At 36.9% G+C, this 20385-nt stretch overlaps 1 protein-coding gene across 1 annotated transcript; it reads right to left on the bottom strand.

Moving 5' to 3' along the window:
- Window positions 1-19050: 19050 nt before the first annotated feature.
- On the bottom strand, window positions 19051-20004 carry LOC111757660 (olfactory receptor 7E24-like). The gene has a single exon (XM_023566239.2). The coding sequence runs from the start codon at window positions 19972-19974 to the stop codon at window positions 19051-19053; it is 924 nt and encodes a 307-aa protein (XP_023422007.2). The 5' UTR covers window positions 19975-20004.
- Between the last annotated feature and the right edge of the window lie 381 nt (window positions 20005-20385).

Here is a 20385-nt window from a genome sequence, read left to right on the forward strand (position 1 = left end):
TCCTTGTTACTTTTAAAAGATCTTTTCTTTCCTGTTCACTAGCTGCAATCTTGTCTTCAAGGTCTTAAATTCTATCTTCACTTTTGTTGAGGTGATTTTTACAGCTTTCAATGGAATTTTTGATTTCCTGTACATCTCTTTGCATACGTTTCGTGTATTCTATTTGTTTCTCATATTGTACATCCAGGGATTCTCTCTTTTTGTTTAGTTCCTCCAATTTTTAAACTGTATCTTCTTTAGATTTGTTCAGCATCTCTTTCATTTATTTTATCATTTCTTCTTTTACCTTGGAGATTATTTCTAGTTTGAATTCCTTTAAATCTTCCCAGAGTTTCTTCTTTATTTCAATTGCTATTACATCCGATATTTCAGGTGTAAGGCATATATTTTCTTCTATGTACATAGCACCTAAGGTTTCTTTCAATGGGCTGAGATTGTAATTTGCCAAGCTTGGTCAGGAGCGGGGAGGCCATTGCAGGCCTGATCTGGACCCACCACGTTGGTCCAGTGCACCTGGAAGCCATGCAGTTCCCTCTTTGGGGCTGAGTGAGGGTCCCAAAGTAGCTGGACTTGGGGGAAGGTGCAGGGACCACTCTCCCAAGGCTGCCTTGCCTCTGAAATGGATGTTGCTGGCAGGCCCAGAAGTATGTAGTCTGTCAAGCCCAGCAAGGAGTGGGGAGGCCTGTGCAGGACTGTGCATGACCCAATGATCTGGTCCAGTGCAACATGTTTCTGCCAAATTCCCTGTCTGTGACCCTGCGAGGGTCCCAAACTTGCTTAGCTCAGGTGTATGGTGCAGGGCCACTCAACCCAGACTCCCCAGCCTGTGGAACGGATGGTGCTGGCAGGTTCAGAACTCCAGGGTCTGGCAAGCTCAGCAGGGAGTGGGGAGAACTGTGCAGGCCTGATCAGGACCTACCATGCTGGGCCAGTGCAAGAGGAAGCTGCCTTGAACAACTATTTCTAAGATGACAATATATAATCTATTAACTATTGATTTCTTACTGATTTTTTTGAATTTCTGCATTACTTGTACCCCTTTTCAGTTTTTTCATTACTCTCTTTAAATAAAAATTTTAAAAAAGATTTCTACCTATTTTCTTTAATGACAGACATAGTCTTTCTATTTTAATATTTAGAATTTGATCTACTTTGACTTTCATTTAGTGTATGGTGATAGATATGGTTCTAGTTTTAAACTTTGGTATTTTAAAAGCCAGTTTTTACAGCATCACTTATTAAAGAGGCTGAATCTCTTCCAGTGAATATGTTTGGTCTTTTGGTCAAAGATAATTTGTTTGAGCATGTTTGGAGTCATGTCTGCATCTTCTAATCTGTTCCATTGATCCTCAGGTCTGTTTTTGGCCAGTTCAGTGATGATTTTATCACAGTAGCTTTGTAGTATAGTTACAGGCCAGGGATTGTGATGCCTTCTGTCTTGTATTTGTTGCTTAGAATAACTTTTCCTATTCTACATCTCTTTTGTTCCAAAATGAAGTTTAGAAATATTTTCTCTAGTTCTGTGAGTTATGCTAATGATACTTAGGTTGAGAGTGCCTTTAATCTGCATAACAATATTGGGAATAAGGTCAGTTTCCACTATGTCCATTCTTCTTATCCATGAGCAAGGAATATCTTTCCATTTTGTGATATAATTTTTGATCTCCTTTTTCAGATATGTAATTTTCAGTGTATAGATATTTTACTTCCTTTGTTAGATGATTATTAAGTGTTTTATCCAATGTCATGCTGGAAACATTATCCAGAACAATAAAACAAGAGAAAGAAATAAAAAGAATAAGGAGAAGAAAGGAAGAAAAATTATCATAATCGTATACTCTACACAGAAGGCTCCAAAATTCCACCAAAAGACTTCTAAATTTAATAATCAAATACAGCAATGTGACTGCATTCAAAGTCAACATTCAAAAACTAATACGCTGCCTGTAAACAAACGACTCACAGAGAGATAAATTAGGGAATCCAAAGCACTTATGATAGTACTAACAATGATGAGGACAATGATAGTAAACCTAAAATTCTGAACATTTGGAAGTGATTTACAAATGCCAGTACCAGATATGTGCATCAAACTAGCTTGTTTTGGCATATGGAAAGTCAGTTTTGGCAGCACTATTTATGAACGAGACTATCTTTCTTCCAGTGGATGTATTTGTCCACTTTGCACAAGAGAAGGTGTCTGAGTGCCTTTAGAGTTCTTTCTGCATCTTCTATTTTGTTTCACTGATCCTCAGGTCTCTTTTTCATCAATACCATGCAGATTTTATCACAGGAGCTTTGTAGTATAACTTCAGGTCAGGGATTGTAATGCCCCTGACTTACCTTTGACACTAAGAATTCCTTTTACTGTTCTAGGTTTACTCTATTTCCTAATGAATTTTAATAATTTTTTCTCTCAGTCGGTGATGGAAGTTAACGGTATTTTCATTGGAATTTCATTAAATGAGTAAAACAATTTTAGGAGTATGATCTTTTTCACTATGTTGGTTCTTCATATCTATGAGCAAGAAAATTTCATTTTCTGATATTCTGTACAATTTCTTTTTTAAGAGTACCACAGTTTTGAATACGTAAATCTTTTTGTTCCTTTATTAGATTGTTTCTTACATATTTAATTTTTTGGAATGCTATTCACAAATTGTGTGAAAATTGTGTAGTTCTCCTAATTTCTCTCTCTGTGATATTGTTGCTTGTGTATAAGAATGCTATTAGGTTTTGTGCATTGCTATTGTATCCAGCTACATTGCTGAACTTGGTTATCAAACCTAGAGATGTTTTGGTTGTTTTTTGGGTTCTTCTAGGTAGAGTATTGTATCATCTGCATATAAGAATAATTTAAATTCTTCCTTTCCTATCCTTATTTTTTTATTTCTTGCACTTGTCTAATTGCTCTGGTTAATGTTCTTAGAACTTGATTGAATAGAAGTAGTTATAGTGGGTATCTTTGCCTATTTCCTGATTTTAGAATGAAAGCTTTCAGTTTTCATCCATTTAATATGTGAGCTGGTGGTTTGTCACAGTGAGATTTTATTGAGATTCAGATGGAGATAAACTACTCTGATTTCCTGTAGAATTTTTTTTAACATGAATGGAAACTGCACTTTTTCAAATACTTTTTCTGCATCTATTGAGATGATCATGTAATTTTTCTCTTGGTTCTGTTAATATGGTGTAATACATTTATTGATTTGCATATGTTGAGTCATTCCTGGGATGAATCCTACTTGGTCAAAGAGTGTAATCTACTTGATGATTTGTCACATTCTGTTTGCCAGTATCTATTGAGGATTTTTGCATCTATGTTTGAGGGATTGGTCTGTAGTTGTCTTTCTTGGTTAGTTTCTTCTCTAGTTTTAGAATATAGATAATACTTGCTTCCAGGGTTGATTTTGGATGTATTGCTTCCCTTTCAATTTATGCAATGAATTTCAGCATTAATGGCATTGGGTATTCTCTAAATTGTTTGCAGAATTCAACAGTGAGTCTGTCAGACCCTGTTTTCTTTGTTGATAAATTTTAACTACATTTTGAATCATTGACTTAAATAGTGGTATTTAGAATTATCTTCTTGATTTAGTTTTGGAAATTCAATTTTGTGTAGGAATCTTTCTATTTCTCTCTGTGTTTTCCATCTTAGTAGAATTCAGGTATTGATGATCTAGATTTCAGTGGGATCCATTGGGACAGCCCTCCTTTTCATTCCCAATTCCTTGAATAAATGTTTTGTCTATTAATATATACTGATATAAAGACAAAATGTATCAAAGATCTAAATATTAAATAGAATCACTAAACATTACTGGAACAGAAAATACATTCTCATAAGTGAAATACATCAGACCCACATGTGTAAGCATCATACTGTCTCCCTATGTGTGAGAAGCTGAATGAATAAGTAAGATCTTAAATGTACAATAGATATTGTGAACGGGCAAGAAATTGTTCAATATAAAAGAGAAACTGTGATGGGGAAAGAAGAGAAGAAAAAATACACACAAGATACTTAATATAGTTATACCACTTCTTGCTCTCAGTTCACTGTAAAGAACAGTTTGTGCTAATGTTGTCTGGACAATATTGCATGCATATATCATGTACTCTGAGTAACTACTATAATGATAACAATACATAAGGTATTGATTATTGTTACTCTCCTATTACTTTGTTTTGAAATTTTGTTTTTCTCGTTAAAATAATAAAAAGTAGCTTATTTCACTTTTTGGGTAGTCACTCCTGAGTTCTGTGCTCCAATATTACTCATAGTGTTCACAGAAGGAAAGGTCAAAACTTTTTTGTGTACCAGTTACTAGTATGCTATATAGTACAGAGGAACATTTATTTTAATCATCCATCTGCCTAAAGCACATGAATTCCAGTAGAATTCTGGTTTATGTTTCATTCATAATGTGAAAAGCTACATTGTTTCTCTCTCTCCAAGAGAGCTGTTACTGAATGTACATATTTCAGTGTGGCTTCTAGGAGATTACTCCTGAAATGTGATCTATAAACAGCTATGATAGGTATACATATAAGTCTTTCATTCTGAATGTAATCACTATATGTCAAAAACATGTCATAATAGAATATTAAAAAGAAATATGTCAGTGAATGTGTCTGCTTTGATATAGGCTATCAATGTCATTGAGAACAGTAATTATTACTATTAATGAAGCATTATACAATGCAAAGAAATATTCCAAAGCAGTGATTTCCAGTCTGGTGTAAGAAAAAAAATCTAAGAACTTCATATATGTACATTCTGATTAAATTGCCTTCAGCCTGTGGCACATGAATAGAAATACATTTTTAAAACTACAGATAAAACTGTAGTAAATACAGCAAGAACCAATAAGCTGTACAATTCAGTGTGTTTTTAAAATTTTATTCACATCATATAAGGTGTCTAATTATGATCTCCACTTGGCAGATGAGAAAGCTGTATTAACCTGATTCTCTGTATCTTTTGTATTGTGTTTTCTCACAACTAAGTTACAATGTGAGCTGATAAATGAATTAACTAGACTTACCCTCACCTGGAAGTAAAATAATTATAATGAATGAATCCAGAAAATTTGGCATGAAGATATATCTAAGAATAAGATTACTGGGATTCAAATCTAGGATATGGGGCTTTTCCCAGTGCTGAAGACCACAGGTCTAAGAAGGATTTATGGTTAGACAACAGGTCAGTATAGTGAAACTTATAGGATATGACCATTTTAAAAATGGAAAATGTAATGTGGCTTTTTTACATAGGCATTGAACTGATTTCTAGATATGTTAAGATTAAAAACAATTATAGTCCTTTTATGATTAACAGATAGGGTAGGTTCTGAGAAAACATTTATTGAATGATTGTGTCATTGTGTGAATATCATAGTGTGTGGTTACACAAAAAGTGTTGACTGGGACATCACTGAGAAAGTACTGTTTTAGGGAAGTGGTGGTGAATCCATTGCATGGATGCCAAGGTGGGCTGCTTTCATCATTGAAAACTGTAAAAGATTCACTGCCACCATTTTAGGACCATCAGAGCACAGGAAGTCCACCATTGGCTGAAGCACCATTATACACCCTGTGACAAAACTTCAACAAATGCATTTAAATGCATATATATTGCAGCATGATTCACAGATATCAAAAAATAAAAGTTACCCAAATGTCCAGCAATGTACACATGAAAAAATAACACCTAAGTATACACATTATGGTGTTATTCATAGAGAAAAAGGAAATGTAGCAAATAAATCTGATCAAATAATGCAGTCCAGATGAAGGAAGGAAAGAAATAAGTTAAGGAAGAATTTAAAAAAACTTAAGAAATGACAGTAGAAGGAACAGGAAGAAAAAAAGAATATAACAAAGGAAGGACAAGAAAAAAGATGAAAAAAGCAAAATTCCCAAAGAACAGCATTATGACATCAAGAATAAACGTGAAAACTTTCTTTAAAATGTAGATTCTTGCTTTTATTTTGCAAATCTAACAAATGATTTTTTGAAAAAGCTTGACAGCAGAGCAAGAGCTGTGTGTTCACAGTAATGTTCCTGAGTTCCTGGAGAGTCCAAACCAACCTTGGTCTCTTTCCCTCAGAAATGATGCAAATAGAGAGAGGAAGAAGATGGCAGCTTGCTAGGTAGCTGAGTAGAGAGCCTCTCTGGGAAAAACAACTCAGATGCTGCAACTTGCCAACATGTAAAGGGAGGGATGAGTGGAGAGGGATTCTCACAGGCCCTATAGGAAACTGAAGGAAAAAGAAAACTAGGAAGAGGAAGGAGAAACGTGGGTGGATGGGTGGAGACAGACATGCTCTGAGACCCGTCCCATGCTGTGCTGGGAAGGCCATGGAGTCAGATGATCCACGGTTACATTGACACTGTAGCTGGCAATACTGGGAGTGGGTGAATCCCACGCCCTTGGTGGGAGGATGCAGCACAGTGTGGAGTGGAGCCAAGGGGGAGAGCTGCAGTTATTCTCATTGAGTGCTGGAAATTCGGTTGTGCAGTGGGTGTGGCTGGCTGGAAGACTTCTTGGTGTGGGGCAGAGTCTGACACCACAGTGTCATCAGTCAGCCACCCCTGTCCCAGAGAGAACAAGTGGGATTAGTTTGGGCTGAACCATTCCTCTGGTTGGGACCCAATAGCCAAGGATAAAGCTGTCTTAACCCTGTGATACCCACCACAGCACAGCCTAAGTTGCTGAAGGCCCTTGCTGGTTGACTGGCTCAGAGGAGAGGGGCGAGCCTGCATCATCCTGCCTGAACCTCAGATAACAGCAAAGTGGAGAAGGCAGCAAAACACCAGCCAGCACGCTTTGGAAAAACCATAAGCAATATGGAGAGGTTATTAGGCCTGCACCACACACCTGTCTGAAAGAAACCAGTAACATGACAAGAGAAAGAAAAAAGAAAAAGGTTCCAGCTGCTGACCCTAGGAAAATAAGCCCAGCAGAGATAAATACATAAGAGAATCAGGGCAGCAATCATGCAATATTAGCCACAACATCAGCGGACATAAATAAATACCTTTGTGATCTCATAGATGAAATTAAAACTGAAATTCTAATCCAAGTGAGGCAAGATATAAAAAGACTAATTAAAGAAACGCTAAGATTCTCTCAAGAACATGGAAATGGAAGAATTGAGGAACCCAGAAAAGGAAGAGAAACCTTTGGTGAAGAATATAAACAAAATTTGGAATATGTGAAACAGGTCCAAAGAGATTACCAGGAAACTGAAAACTCCATTGAAAGCTGACAAAATGCTTTGAGAGAAACTAAAGCTAGTGTTTTGAATCTTTTTTTTTTATTTAAGAGGAAATAGAGAAAAACACAAAACAAAACAAAGCAGTGTAAGGTTACACATAATACAGAACTACAAAAAAAAAATAACGGTAAGAAATCACCTGTTAATAGATTACATATTATCATCTTGGAAATAGTTGTTCAAATGACAGTATCAAAGAATACAAGGTGGACATTCAAACAGAGAGACTGCAAACAGCTGTGTTCAATGATCCAAAAACATTTAGTCAGCTATTTAACACCCCTAAACACACTTGCTGTTATATCCGTTAGAGCTCTTTTTTTTTCCTCCCTCTCTTTTTTACAACAAAATTTACACATTTTGGATTTTATTACTCCTTAGATCTTATTACTTTTTTTGGGGGGGGGAGAGAATAAAGTCAAATATGGCAAAACAAAGCTGTCAGTCAAAACCAAGGATAGACATAGCACATGGTGTAGAACAGAGTACAAGGTTATCAACAATGGTTATCAACATTGTCTCTTGTTTCCTTAAAAAGAATTGTCTATCTCATTAGATATTATAAAGTTGGACAAAACAGTAGAGAACAAGACCAATAAAACTTAGGCATTGTAAACATTACAGGACTTCCAAAGGAGACAATAGTCAAACCAGAATGGGCATCTTTGTGAATCTTATTGCCTTCAAAGTAGTTGCCTATACCCTCAGACCTGATACTATCGCACAGAATGGAACAGAGTCTAATCAGTCAAAACAAGATTGTGGGAGTATTACAGGACTTCAAAACAAGTAAATAGGAAATCGAAAAGAGTTACTATTATATATCCTAATTTTTTAAATTTTTCCCTTAATTAAAATAAACATAAGAAATAACTAAATAATTTTTTTAAAGAATAGTAGTTACCATAGTGTCTGTCTTTTTCCTTGAAATATTTGGATAAAACTTCATATACTATAGCTTCAAATATTTCCATATCAAGAAGCCCAGAATAAAGACTTTCTAATTAATAAGTGAAAATTTTATAAGGCTTCAAGGCCACATAATGGGGAATCATGATTACCACATATTTTTATATATTTGAATCATTACTTACATTAGGGAAACTATTCGGTATTCATACATGCGAGATTGATTTATTTCACTTATGAGTATGGTCTCAAGCTGCACCCATTTATTGATAAATATCTCAATGTGATCCTTCTTTATAGCTGAATAATACTCCATTGTATAGAAATACCACAACTTTTTTATCCATTCCTCAGTTGATGGACACTTGGGTTGTTTCCAAGATCTGGCAATTACAAATTGTGCTGCTATAAACATAGGTGCACATAAATCACTGTGGTATGATGCTTTCAGTTCTTCTGGGAATATGCCTAGAAGTGGGATAGCTGGAATAAATGGGATTTTCAATCCCAACTTTTTGAGAAACCTCCAGACAGCCCTCCACAAAGGCTGTACCAGTCTACACTCCCACCAACAGTGCAGGAGAGTTCCTTTTCCCCCACAGCCTCTCCAGCATTTGTTGTTGTTGGTTTTCTTGATCCTGGCCATTCTTTCAGGAGTGAGATGGTATCTCAGTGTGGTTTTAATTTGCATTTCTCTAATGACCAATGATGATGAGCATTTTTTCATGTATTTATTTGCCATTTGCATTTCTTCATCTGAGAATTGCGTATTCATCTCAGATGCCCATTTTTGGATTGGATCTTTGAATTTTGGAGGTCTGAGTTTTTTTAATTCTTTATATGTTTTAGACAAGAGTCCCTTGTCTGAGAGAGAGTTCACTAAAATCTTTTCCCAGTTTGTGGGTTTTCTTTTTACCATGCTGGAGATTTGTTTTGACATGCAGAAAATTTTAATAAGAAGTGGTCCCAGTTATTGATTCTGGGAAGTATTTCCTGTGCGGTTTGAGTCCTGTTCATGAATTCTCTACCTATTCCTATGTCTCCAAGGTTTCTACCCAATTTGTCTTCCAATAGATTTAGTGTTTTGTTTTAATATTCAGATCTTTGACCCATTTAGATTTTAATTTAGTGCATGGTGATAGACATGAGTCTAGCTTTAGTTTTTGGCAAATGGAGAGCCAGTTTTTCCAGCACCATTTATTAAAGAGACTGTCGTTCTTCCAGTGTGCTTGGCTCCTTTATCAAAGATCAGGTGGTTGAGTGTGTTTGTAGTTGTGGTTGTATCTTCTAATCTATTCCATTGATCTTCAGCTCTGTTTTTTTTTTTTTTTTTGTCTTTTTCATTTTTATCGGTACCGGGGATCGAACTCACGACCGCCTGCTTGCAAGGCAGGTGCTTATGCCGCTGAGCTAAACCCCCAGCCCCCTTCAGCTCTGTTTTGATTCCAATACCATGTTGATTTTACTACTGTTGCTTTGTAGTATAATTTCAAGTCAGAGATTGTGATGCCTCCTGCTTTGTCTTTGCTACTTAGAATTGCCTTTCCTATTCTAAGTCTCTTCTGGTTCCAGATGAAATTTAGGAGTGATTTCTCTAGATCTATAAGGTATGTTGATGGTATTTCTATTGGGATTGCATTGAATCTGTATAAGAGTTTTGGGAGAATGGCCATCTTCAAAATGTTTGTTCTTCCTATCCATGAGCAAAGGATGTCTTTCCATTTTCTGAGATCATCTTCAATTTCCTTTTTCAGTGTATTATAGTTTTCACTGTATAAGTCTTTCACTTCTTTCATAAGAGTAATTCCTAAATATTTCATTTTTTTGCTTGCTAATGTGAATAGTCCAGTTTCTCTTATTTCCCTGTCTGTGATTTTGTTGTTTGAGTATAGGAATGCTATTGATTTCTGAGTATTGATTTTGTATCCAGCCTCATTACTGAATTTATTTATTGTATCTAAGAGTCTTTTAATGGAGCTTAGGGGGTCTTCTATGTAGAGTATCATGTCATCTGCAAACAATGACAACTTAAATTCTTCTTTTCCTATCTTTACCCCTTTTATTTCTCTTTCTTGCCTAATTGCTCTGGCTAGTACTTCCAGTACTATATTAAATAGGAGTGGTGATAAAGGACATCCTTGTCTTGTGCCCGATTTTAAAGTAAAGGCTTTCAATTTTTGGCCATTTAGTATGATGCTGGCTGTTGGTTTGTCATAAATGGCCTTTATTATATTGAGGTAAAGACCATCTATTCCAATTTTCTGTAGAGTTTTTATCATGAATAAATGTTGGAGCTTATCGAAGGCTTTTTCTGCATCTATAGAAATGATCATGTGATTCTTATTTTTGGCTTTATTGATATGATGGATTACATTTATTGATTTGCGTATGTTGAACCATCCTTGCATTCCTGGGATGAATCCCACTTGGTCATGGTGTATAATCTTCTTGATGATTTGCTGGATCCTATTTGCCAATATTTTATTGAGGATTTTTGCATCTGTGTTCATTAGGGAGATCGGTCTATAGTTCTCTTTTTTAGTTGGGTCTTTCTCAGGTTTTGGTACTAGAGTAATATTTGCTTCCAGGAATGACTTAGGAAGGATTGCTTCCCTTTCAATTTCATTGAATAGTTTGAGGAGTGTCGGCATTAGGTCTTCTTTGTATTTCTTGTAGAATTCTGCAGTGAATCCATCTGGGCCTGGGCTCTTCTTGGTGGGTAAGGACTTAATTACATTTTCAATTTCAGTAACAGAGATTGGGTTATTCAACAGTTTTACATCCTCTTGATCTGGCTTTGGCACTTCATATGCTTCTAAGAATCTGTCTATTTCTTCTGTTTATTAAACTTTTGAGAGTAGAGGTTTTCAAAATAGGTGTTGATGATCTTCTGTATTTCTATTGGGTCTGTAGTGATTTCTCCTTTTTCATTTCTTATTGCATGAATTTGAGCTTTTTCTTCTCTTTTTAAAATAAGGTTGGGTAGGGGCTTACCGATTTTATTTATTCTTTCAAAGAACCAACTCTTTGATTTGTTGATTCTTTGGATTGTTTTCTTAGTCTCTATTGCATTGATTTCTGCTCTGATTTTTATAATTTCCTCTCTTCTTTTGGCTTTGGGCTTGAGTTGCTCTTCTTTTTCTAGCTGTTTGAGGTGTAGCATCAAGTTATTTATTTGTATTCATTCTGCTTTCTTGATGTGGGAACTCAGTGCAATAAATTTTCCTCTCAGGACGGCTTTCATTGCATCCCACAAATTCCGGTAAGTTGTATCTGCATTTTCATTTTCTTTTAGGTATTGTTTGATTTCTTCTTTAATTTCTTCTGTGACCCACTGATTACTCAAGAGTGTGTTATTCAGTTTCCATTTGTTTGTGGGATTTTTGCAGTATCTTTTATCATTAATTTCTAATTTCAGAGCGCTATGATCCGATAACGTGCAAGGGATGATTTCAGGTCTTTTGCACTTGTTTAAATATGTTCTGTGAGCTAATATATGGTCTATTTTAGAGAATGATCCATGTACTGCTGAGAAGAATGTGTATTCTGATGTTGTTGGGTGGAACATTCTGTATATGTCTATCAAACCCATTTGTTCACAGGTATGATTCAGTTCTGTTATTTCTTTGCTCATTTTCTGTCTGGTTGATCTGTCCCTTGGTGTCAATGGCGTATTAAGGTCTCCTGTTACAATTGTGTTACTGATAATTTGAGTTTTCATTTCTGTTAATAATTGTTTTATATAACTGGTGCTCTGGAGTTTGGTGCGTATACATTTAAGATAGTTATCTCTTCCTCTTGGAGTTTTCCCCTTACGAGTATGTATTGACCTTCTTTATCCTTTATGGTCATTGTTGGTTTAAAGTTCACGTTGTCTGCAAACAAGATGGCTACTCCTGCCTTTTTTTGGATTCCTGCTGCATGAAGAATTGTTTTCCATCCTTTGACTTTCAGTCTGTGAGTATCCTTCTGGGTTAGATGGGTTTCCTGTAAACAGCATATGGTTGGATTTTGTTTCTTGATCCATTCTGCTAGTCTGTTTCTTTTGGTTGGTGCATTGAGACCATTTACATTAATGGTTATTACTGTTAAATGTTGGTTAATCGTAGGAATGTTATCTCTCTGCTGTTGCATCTTTATCTTTCTGTTCTGTTTAATTATTTGCTTTGCTTAGTGGTTTTTTCCTTTGTGTATCTAAACTGTCTTTCAATATTTTTTGCAGGGTTGGTTTGGTGTTCATGAAGTTCTTCAGCTTTTCTTTGTCATGGAAGTATTGTATTTCTCCATGTATTTTAAATGATAGTTTTGCAGGATATATCAGTCTAGGTTGGAAATCATTTTGCTTTAGGATCTGGAATACTTCACTCCATGCTCTTCTTGACTTTATTGTTTGTGCTGAGAAGTCTGCTGTGATTCTGATAGGTTTTCCTTTATAAGTGATCTGTCTTTTCTCTCTGACAGCTTTTAATAATCTATTCTTGTGTTGGATTTCTGGGATGGTGATTATTATATGTCTGGGTGTAGTTTTATTTTGGTTATGACTATTTTTAGTTCTATATGCTTCATTTATCCTGATGTCAGTTTCTGATCTCATGCTTGGGAAATTTTCAGCTATTACTTCTCTAAATATCCTCTTGATATCCTTTATGTTGTCTCCTTCTTTTTCATTAATCCCTATCATTCTTATGTTATTCTTCTTTGCATCGTCTTGCAGTTGTTGAATTGTTGTTTCCTGATTCCTTGTTATTTTTAAGAGATCTTTCCTTTCCTGTTCACTAGCTTCGATCCTGTCTTCAAGGTCTGAAATTCTATCTTCACTTTCACTAAGGCTGTTTTTACAACTTTCAGTGGAGTTTTTTCTTTCCTGTATATCTGTGTGCATCTGCATTATGTATTCTGTTTGTTTCTTATATTGCTGGTCTAGGGATTCCATCTTTTTGTTTAGTTCCTCCAATTTTTTATCTGTGTTTTCTTTAGATATATTTAGAATCTCTTTCATTACTTTTATCATTTCTTCTTTTATCTGGGAGATTATTTTGAGTTTGAATTTCTTTAAAGCTTCCTGGAGTTGCTTGTCAACTTCAGTAACTATTGTGTCTGATATATGAGGTGGATGGGATATATTTTCTTCTAAATACATTCCTCCTAGGGTTTCCTGACATGTGCTGGAGGTTTGAGGTTGTAATTTGGTCTTTTGTTTTGTCATTTTCCTATATTTCTGTGTTTCAAGTGTTATTTGAAAGCTTCCTCAGGATCTGTTGAAAATTCCCTTCTATGTTTGGAGCTACTGAGACTCTGGCACCACGCTACCCCAAGCCATTGGGCTTGCAGAACCAATGGCTCTCTTCTGCTTGTTCAGAACTCATTAGTTCCAGACAAGCTGGGCCTCAGGGACACTGTGCGCCCACCTGCCCCTTGGAAGCTCCACTGCTCTTCAATTGCAGCCGGGTTAGGGTACTCACCACAGGCCACAGTGCCTCAGGAACCTGTGATCCCTCCCTGTTTGCCGAGATATCCACAGTCCTCCAGACAAAGGAAGGGGATTCTGCAGGCACTCCAGATCCACCCAGCTCCTCCTCTGCATGCAGGTGGCTAGGCGCGGCTGGGCTCCGGGGATAGTGTAGGCCCGCCCACCAGTTGGGAGCTCAGCAGACCTCCAAGTGTAGCCGGGATGGGGAGGCGGCTGTAGTGGCCTCTAACCCACTGTTCCACTTCACTGCATCCAGAAGCCTGGGGGGTCCGGAACAGTCTGAGATTTGGGCAGACTGTGCTGGTCATTCACCACAGGCCAAGGTGCCTCAGGAACCTGCGATCCCTCCCTGCTTGCAGAGATATTCCTAGTGTTTTGAATCTTGAAGAGAGATTTACAGTGTGTGACCATGAAAGAAAAGACCTATTAAAAATAACAAGGATCCAGGAAGTAACAATTCAAAGGCTAGAAGATGACAAGAGTATCTATAACTTAAGAATAAAATATGTGAGCAAAGAAGCAGGAGTAACTACAAATGAATTATAAAATCTATTCACAGAATTAATTGAGGAATACTTCCCAAGCATAAGAAAAAGAAATGATATTCAGATAAGTGAGGCATACAGAACTTCAGCCAACTACAACCAAAAAAATCTGCACTGACACATAATAATCAAGATCCAAAATTCACCACAAGAACAGAATATTAAAAGCAGTGATAGAAAAGAAGTAGATCACCTACAAAGTAAAAATCATCAAAATAATGACAGACTTCTCAACACAAACTATCAAATCAAGAAGAGCTTGGAGTGAATATTAGGGGTCTGATTTTTTTTAATTCTTTGTATGTTTTATACAGAAGTCCTTTGTCTGAGGGATAGTTCACTAAGATTTTTTCCCCAGTTCATTGGCTTTCTTTTCACTATGCTGGAGATTTCATTTGACATGCAGAAACTTTTTAATAAGATGTGATCCCAGCTATTGATTCTGGGCAGTATTTCCCATGCAGTTTGATTCCTGTTCATGAATTCTCTACCTACCCCTATGTCTTCAAGGCTTTTACCCAATTTGTCTTCAAACAGATTAAGTGTTGTTTTAATATTCAGACTTTTATAGATAAATGGATGCAAGCAGGGACCATAAGCAAAAGAGAAATAAATCAGATGGCATCATATTTTCTCCCTAGTACGAGAAGTTCAAAGGTATAGATAGATAGATAAGCTACATATATATGATAAATAAGATAGTTACATTACTAATTTCTAAGTCATTGAAAGGAAAGATTTATGCTAATATTCTTTGAAAAAGTAAATGCAGTTATATTGTGCTCTGAGTAATGAGTTTAAAGTCAACAATCCAGAATATATTAATCATTGTTACCCTCTAATTATCATGTTTTGAAATTTTGATTTACTTTTTTCACTTTAAAATTAAAAATCCCTAGCATTTTATCCTTCAATGTGGTTGGATACACAAAACTAAATACATCATTTTTTTTTTTAAGAAAAGGAAACGAAAAAAAATACATGGAAATTAAAAAAAAAGGGTAGAAATAATTCTAAATTACAGACAAACAAAAGGTAAGAAATTGCCAGTTGATAAGTTACAAATTGTCATCTTCGAAATGGCTGTTCAGGTTATAGAATTAAAGTATATAGAATGACATTCAAAAAAAAATGACCCTACAAACCATTCTGCTCTATGGCCGAACAAAAGCTCTGTAATATGATTATCAGTCCCACCTATTTGTTTTACATCTCTAAGAGGATAAAGTTAACCATATCAAAACAGAACAGAACATTTAAAAAAAAATAAAAAAACAATTTAAAGAAATACAGATTTCAAAGCAAGTCCACTGGAGATCTACCTTATCTATCTAGCTTCTTACAAATAGTTGTCCCTAACTTCACCCACTTTCTATACTTATTGCATATTATAGAACTAATCAAATCATTACAGGATGATGGAGTCTTTTTAGGTCCTCAAGTTCCAAATTAGGGAAGACAATAGCAACTACCATTGCATCTCTCATTCTCTTTGTGATAGCCGTCCCCATCTCTGCATATGCTGAAGTTGAGCTGAAGAAACCAGTCCAGAGTCATTTTAATCAGCAAGCAATAGATTGCTAGAATTTATATTATAATGCTACAAAATAAGCCTCGGGTTTTTCAGGTTTCTTCCTCAGAGTATTTGTTCCTATCCTCTCTGTATTATAGGGAAAACCAAGTCATAACAAGACAACGAAATAATTTCCTAGATAATCATGCAATGGATAGGACTTATAAAACTATAATATAAATGATCTTCCGTAGCTACTATGTTTTCTCTTGTTATTTTCAATAGATTTGTCGACAACACTGGCTTATTATAGTTAAACATACTATCACCTATTTTTATAAAAACTTATCTTTGACTGCATTGTAGTATTTGAGAGCTGTTACTGATTCATACCAGTATGGATATCCTTTACATCTTGTCATGCTCAGAGTAGTTTCCTCTACTTTTAGGGTTGATTCTAACACGCATACCGATTTCTAATAGGATCAGTCAAGGCCAACCAATAGTCTTATGATTCAGATACAATTAAGATCAGTCATAGTAAGACAATGTAAGTAATACAGAATTTCAGCCTAAGTCAATAGGAAAGTAAGGATAGTTGCAGTGGTATAACCTGCTATTTTTGGTTCTAGAGGTCTGTGTCCTCAAGTCTGATATGAGTGGACAGACCAGAACAAATTTAATTCAATCTAAATATGTCACTAGGACTACTGTGTCTTTTAAATCGTTATAGACCATTAGCAATGACCTCTGCTTTTTTTTTTAAAATATAGTTTCAGAGCTGTCTCTACCAAAGACTAGCTTACCGTCTCTGCCTCATGTCTGCTACTCCACTTTTCTGCTATAATTTGTCCACCTTATTCCCTCCTTCCATGGTCTGCCCCGTTCACTGAGGCTTCTCTGCCACTGTAGCTGTAATCCTGATATCTCTTCCTCTCTTTCTCTGTAATGTCCTTCAGCGCTCTCTGTAGGGTTGGATTGGTGGCCACGAACTCCCACAGTTCCTCCTTGTCTTGAAAGTATCTTATTTCTTCATTAATTTTTAGAGAGAGTTTTGACGGATATATGAACTTCGGTTGCATATTTTTTTCCTTCAGGACTTGGAATATTTCTCCCCACTCCCTTCTTGACTTAAGAGTTTGTGATGATAAGTCTGCTGTTATTTTGATAGATTTCCCGTTATAGGTAACCTGCATCCTTTCTCTGGCTGCTTTTAATATTCTGTTTTTTTGGTGGATTTCTGGGATCTCGATTATTATATGCCTAGGCGTAGATCTGTTTTGGTTGTAGGTAGCTGGCGTTCTGTATGCTTCTTTTATCTGGATATCATTTCTTTTTGCTATACGTGGGAAATTTTGCTTTAATATCTCTGTGAATATTTTTTGTATTTCATTTTTGGATGCTCCTGCTTCCTCACTCACATTCTTTATTCTTAGGTTATGTATCTTTTTATCATCTTCCAGTTTTAGAATTGCTTCTTTCTGGTTCCTTGTTATTTTTAAGAGGCTTTTTCCTTCACGTTCATAAGCCCTAAATCTCTCTTCAAGTTTCAGAAGGTTGTCTTTAGTTTCTGTCAAGGCATTTTGCCAATATTCAATGGAGTTCTGAGTTTCCTGATATTCTCTTTGGATCTGTTTCATGTATTCTAAGTTATGCTTAAATTCTTCTTCAGATGCTTCTCTTTCTTTTCTGATTTCCTCAGTTCTTCCATCTGTGTTCTCTTGGGCGGGGCTTGTCATTTCTTTAATTAATCTCTTTATATCTTGCCTCACTTGGATCAGGAGTACATCTTTAAATTCCTCTATGAGATCATGTAAGTACTTTTTAATTTCGGCTGATGCTGTGTCGAGTAGAGGATGGTTACTGTGCTTGTTCTCTTCAGTGTTTAGTTCTCTTGGGTTTAATTTCTCCTGTTGAACAGCTGGAGGTTTTTTTAAATTTTTATCTCTTGTCATGTTTCTGGTTTCTTTCAGACTGTCCTGGAGTTCTCTGGCCCTCTCCGAATTGCTTAGGGCCTTTCAGAAGCGTGCTGGCTTGAGTTTTTGCTGTCCTCCCCAATTTGCTGTTATCTGGGGAAGGCTGGGATGTAGGGGCGGTACAGTCTAGACTCTAGCCTCTGTGTCAGTTAGTTCATAAATTAGGCTGTACTTTCTGGTTGTCACTGAGTTATGACTATTTTGTATCTGCTTATTGGGCCCCAAGCAGAGGCTTGGTTTAGCCCCAGTAGCTCCTGCCAGTTCTCTTTGAATCAGAAGCAGCTGGGTAATGGCACAGGATTCTGCCCAGGTCCCAGCCGTTCTCTTCCAAACCTCTCTGTGATAGGTGCACCAGAGAAGCAGATCTGCCCAAAACAAAGATGGCTCCCACTAAGTTCTCTGTGTGGAGCTGAAGCCAACAAGTAATCAGGCTCTGCCAGGACTTAAGATGTCTTCCACCAGCCCTCCCTACAGGGCGACCTGGTGATGTCACTAAGCTGCGATATCTGCCGCCAGGCTAATATGTCTGCACCAGATTCTGTGTTATTGATTTCCCCGTGGTGGCGGGCCAGCTGTTCTCTGGTCAAACCCAGCAGCGGCAGGGTTTTCTGTACTCACCAGGGTCCAGTGCAAGTCCTCGTTCCGGGACCGCCGCACACCAAGCTGTCCACTTTTCCCCCACTCGCGGCTCAGCGCTGACCGGTCAGATTTCTGTGCACCGTTTAGATTTGAATCGCCAGAGCTTTGTACATCCGCTCTGGTGCAGCGGTGCAGAACTGGCTGCTACTTGGAGTCTCGATCTGGGTCTCAGTTTCCCGCGGTCTCCAAAAGCAACTCAGCTTTTCGTGCTGGGTCCACGAGTCTGTTTGTTGATTTAAGGGCACGGGATTTGTAGCCTCCGGTCTCAGCACGACTTTAAATCCTCCAGTTGTACTGTCTTGGTTAATAAGAATCGCTATTGATTTGTCTGGTCCTCTCCATGCTGTCTTTTTTTATCTTTGAGTTTGAATTCTCTGGAGAGATTCTTCGCTCGATCTCCTAGCTCGCCGCCATTTTACAATCCTATCTAAATACATCATTTTTATAATTTTCAAGCATGTATTGGTATGATTTTTGTGCAAACAATACTCTTTATCTGTCTTTAAAATTTTTTCAACTTCCGAAAAGAAAATTTGCATCCATATGAATTCCATCTTCCCCAACTAGCTGTTCTTCTGATATGAAACATAACAAAGACTCAAAGTTCTGAAATAAAATAACCAAGAAAACCTAATGTATTTAAATGTGAATTGGGGTGTTTAATTTCACAACATTTTCAATCCTACATTCCAAATGGATCACAAACATCTTGGGATTACACTCTCCAGGTGAGAATCCTCTTTAGGGTGCTCCTGATGTCTTTGTTCCTCAGGCTGTAGATGAAGGGATTCAGCATAGGGGTGACCACAGTGTACATCAGGGAGGTAACCATGACCTTGATGGGAGAATAGGACACATCTGAACCAAGGTATGCTCCAATACCTGTTCCATAAAATAAGCAAACAGCTGACAGATGAGAACTGCAGGTAGAAAATGCTTTACACCTCCCCTCAGATGATGGTATTTTTATAACAGAGGAAACAATTTTATAGTAAGAGAAAAAGATCCCCAAGATGGGAAAAAAGCCATAGATGACACCAATGATATATGTGACCATGGAGTTCAATAAAGTATCAGAACATGAAAGGTTGAACAGTTGAGAAGGGTCACAGAAGAAATTAGCAATTTCTGTATGCTTGAAGCAGGTAGACAGTAAAACAATTGAATTATGCATTTGGGACTCCACCAGGCTAAGAAAGACAGACAGCAAAAGTAATAAGGCACAGCGGTGTGCACTCACAGTGACAGCATAATGCAGGGGGTGGCAGATGGCCACAAAGCGGTCATAGGCCATCACAGTCAGGAGCATGTCGTCCATAGTTGCAAAAATGAGAAACAGAGACATCTGTGTGAGGCAGCCCATGTAGGAGATGATTCTGCTGTGAGTTAGGATGTCCACAATCATCTTAGGAACTGTGGTGGAGGTGAAGCAAATGTCATTAAAGGACAGGCTGGACAGGAAGAAGTACATGGGGGTGTGGAGGTGGGAGTCAGAGCTGACGGCCAGGATGAGGAGCACGTTCCCAAGCACAGTGACCAGGTACATGGTCAGGAACAGGCCAAAGAGGATCAACTGCAGATCTGGGTCATCTGAGAAGCCCATGAGATGGAATCCTGAGACTTTTGTTAGATTGTACATTTTGATAATTCTTGAACACCTTTTCAGAATTAAAATTCATTAGAAAAGTGAAATATGTTATGTATACAAATATCCCCAATGAAATTATGCCTATATAAAGGCCAAAACCAGCAATCATTTCTATTGTGACAATCCCAACTGTCATAACATCTTCGATTACTGGGTGGCTTTTTTTGCAAAGTTTTTGTAAAGTCCTACTTTACAGATACCCTGCAGCACAATGTTAGGAGATCAAGAACAGCAGGCTTCAGAAATCTACAAGACCATTAATTTCTTGAAAAAGAATGTTAACCCATCATAACTCATCCCTCTTTATGACTCTATTGAAAGAAAATAAAATGCATTCAATCATAAATTACTTTAATCTCAGAAAATATAATGCCCCTTATCTTTAGGTGTTGGAAATATTAC

The sequence above is a fragment of the Cavia porcellus genome, unplaced genomic scaffold, assembly GCF_034190915.1.
Source record: "Cavia porcellus strain 051 isolate PalLab524CR breed Dunkin Hartley unplaced genomic scaffold, mCavPor4.1 scaffold_17, whole genome shotgun sequence".
Lineage (NCBI taxonomy): Eukaryota > Metazoa > Chordata > Mammalia > Rodentia > Caviidae > Cavia > Cavia porcellus.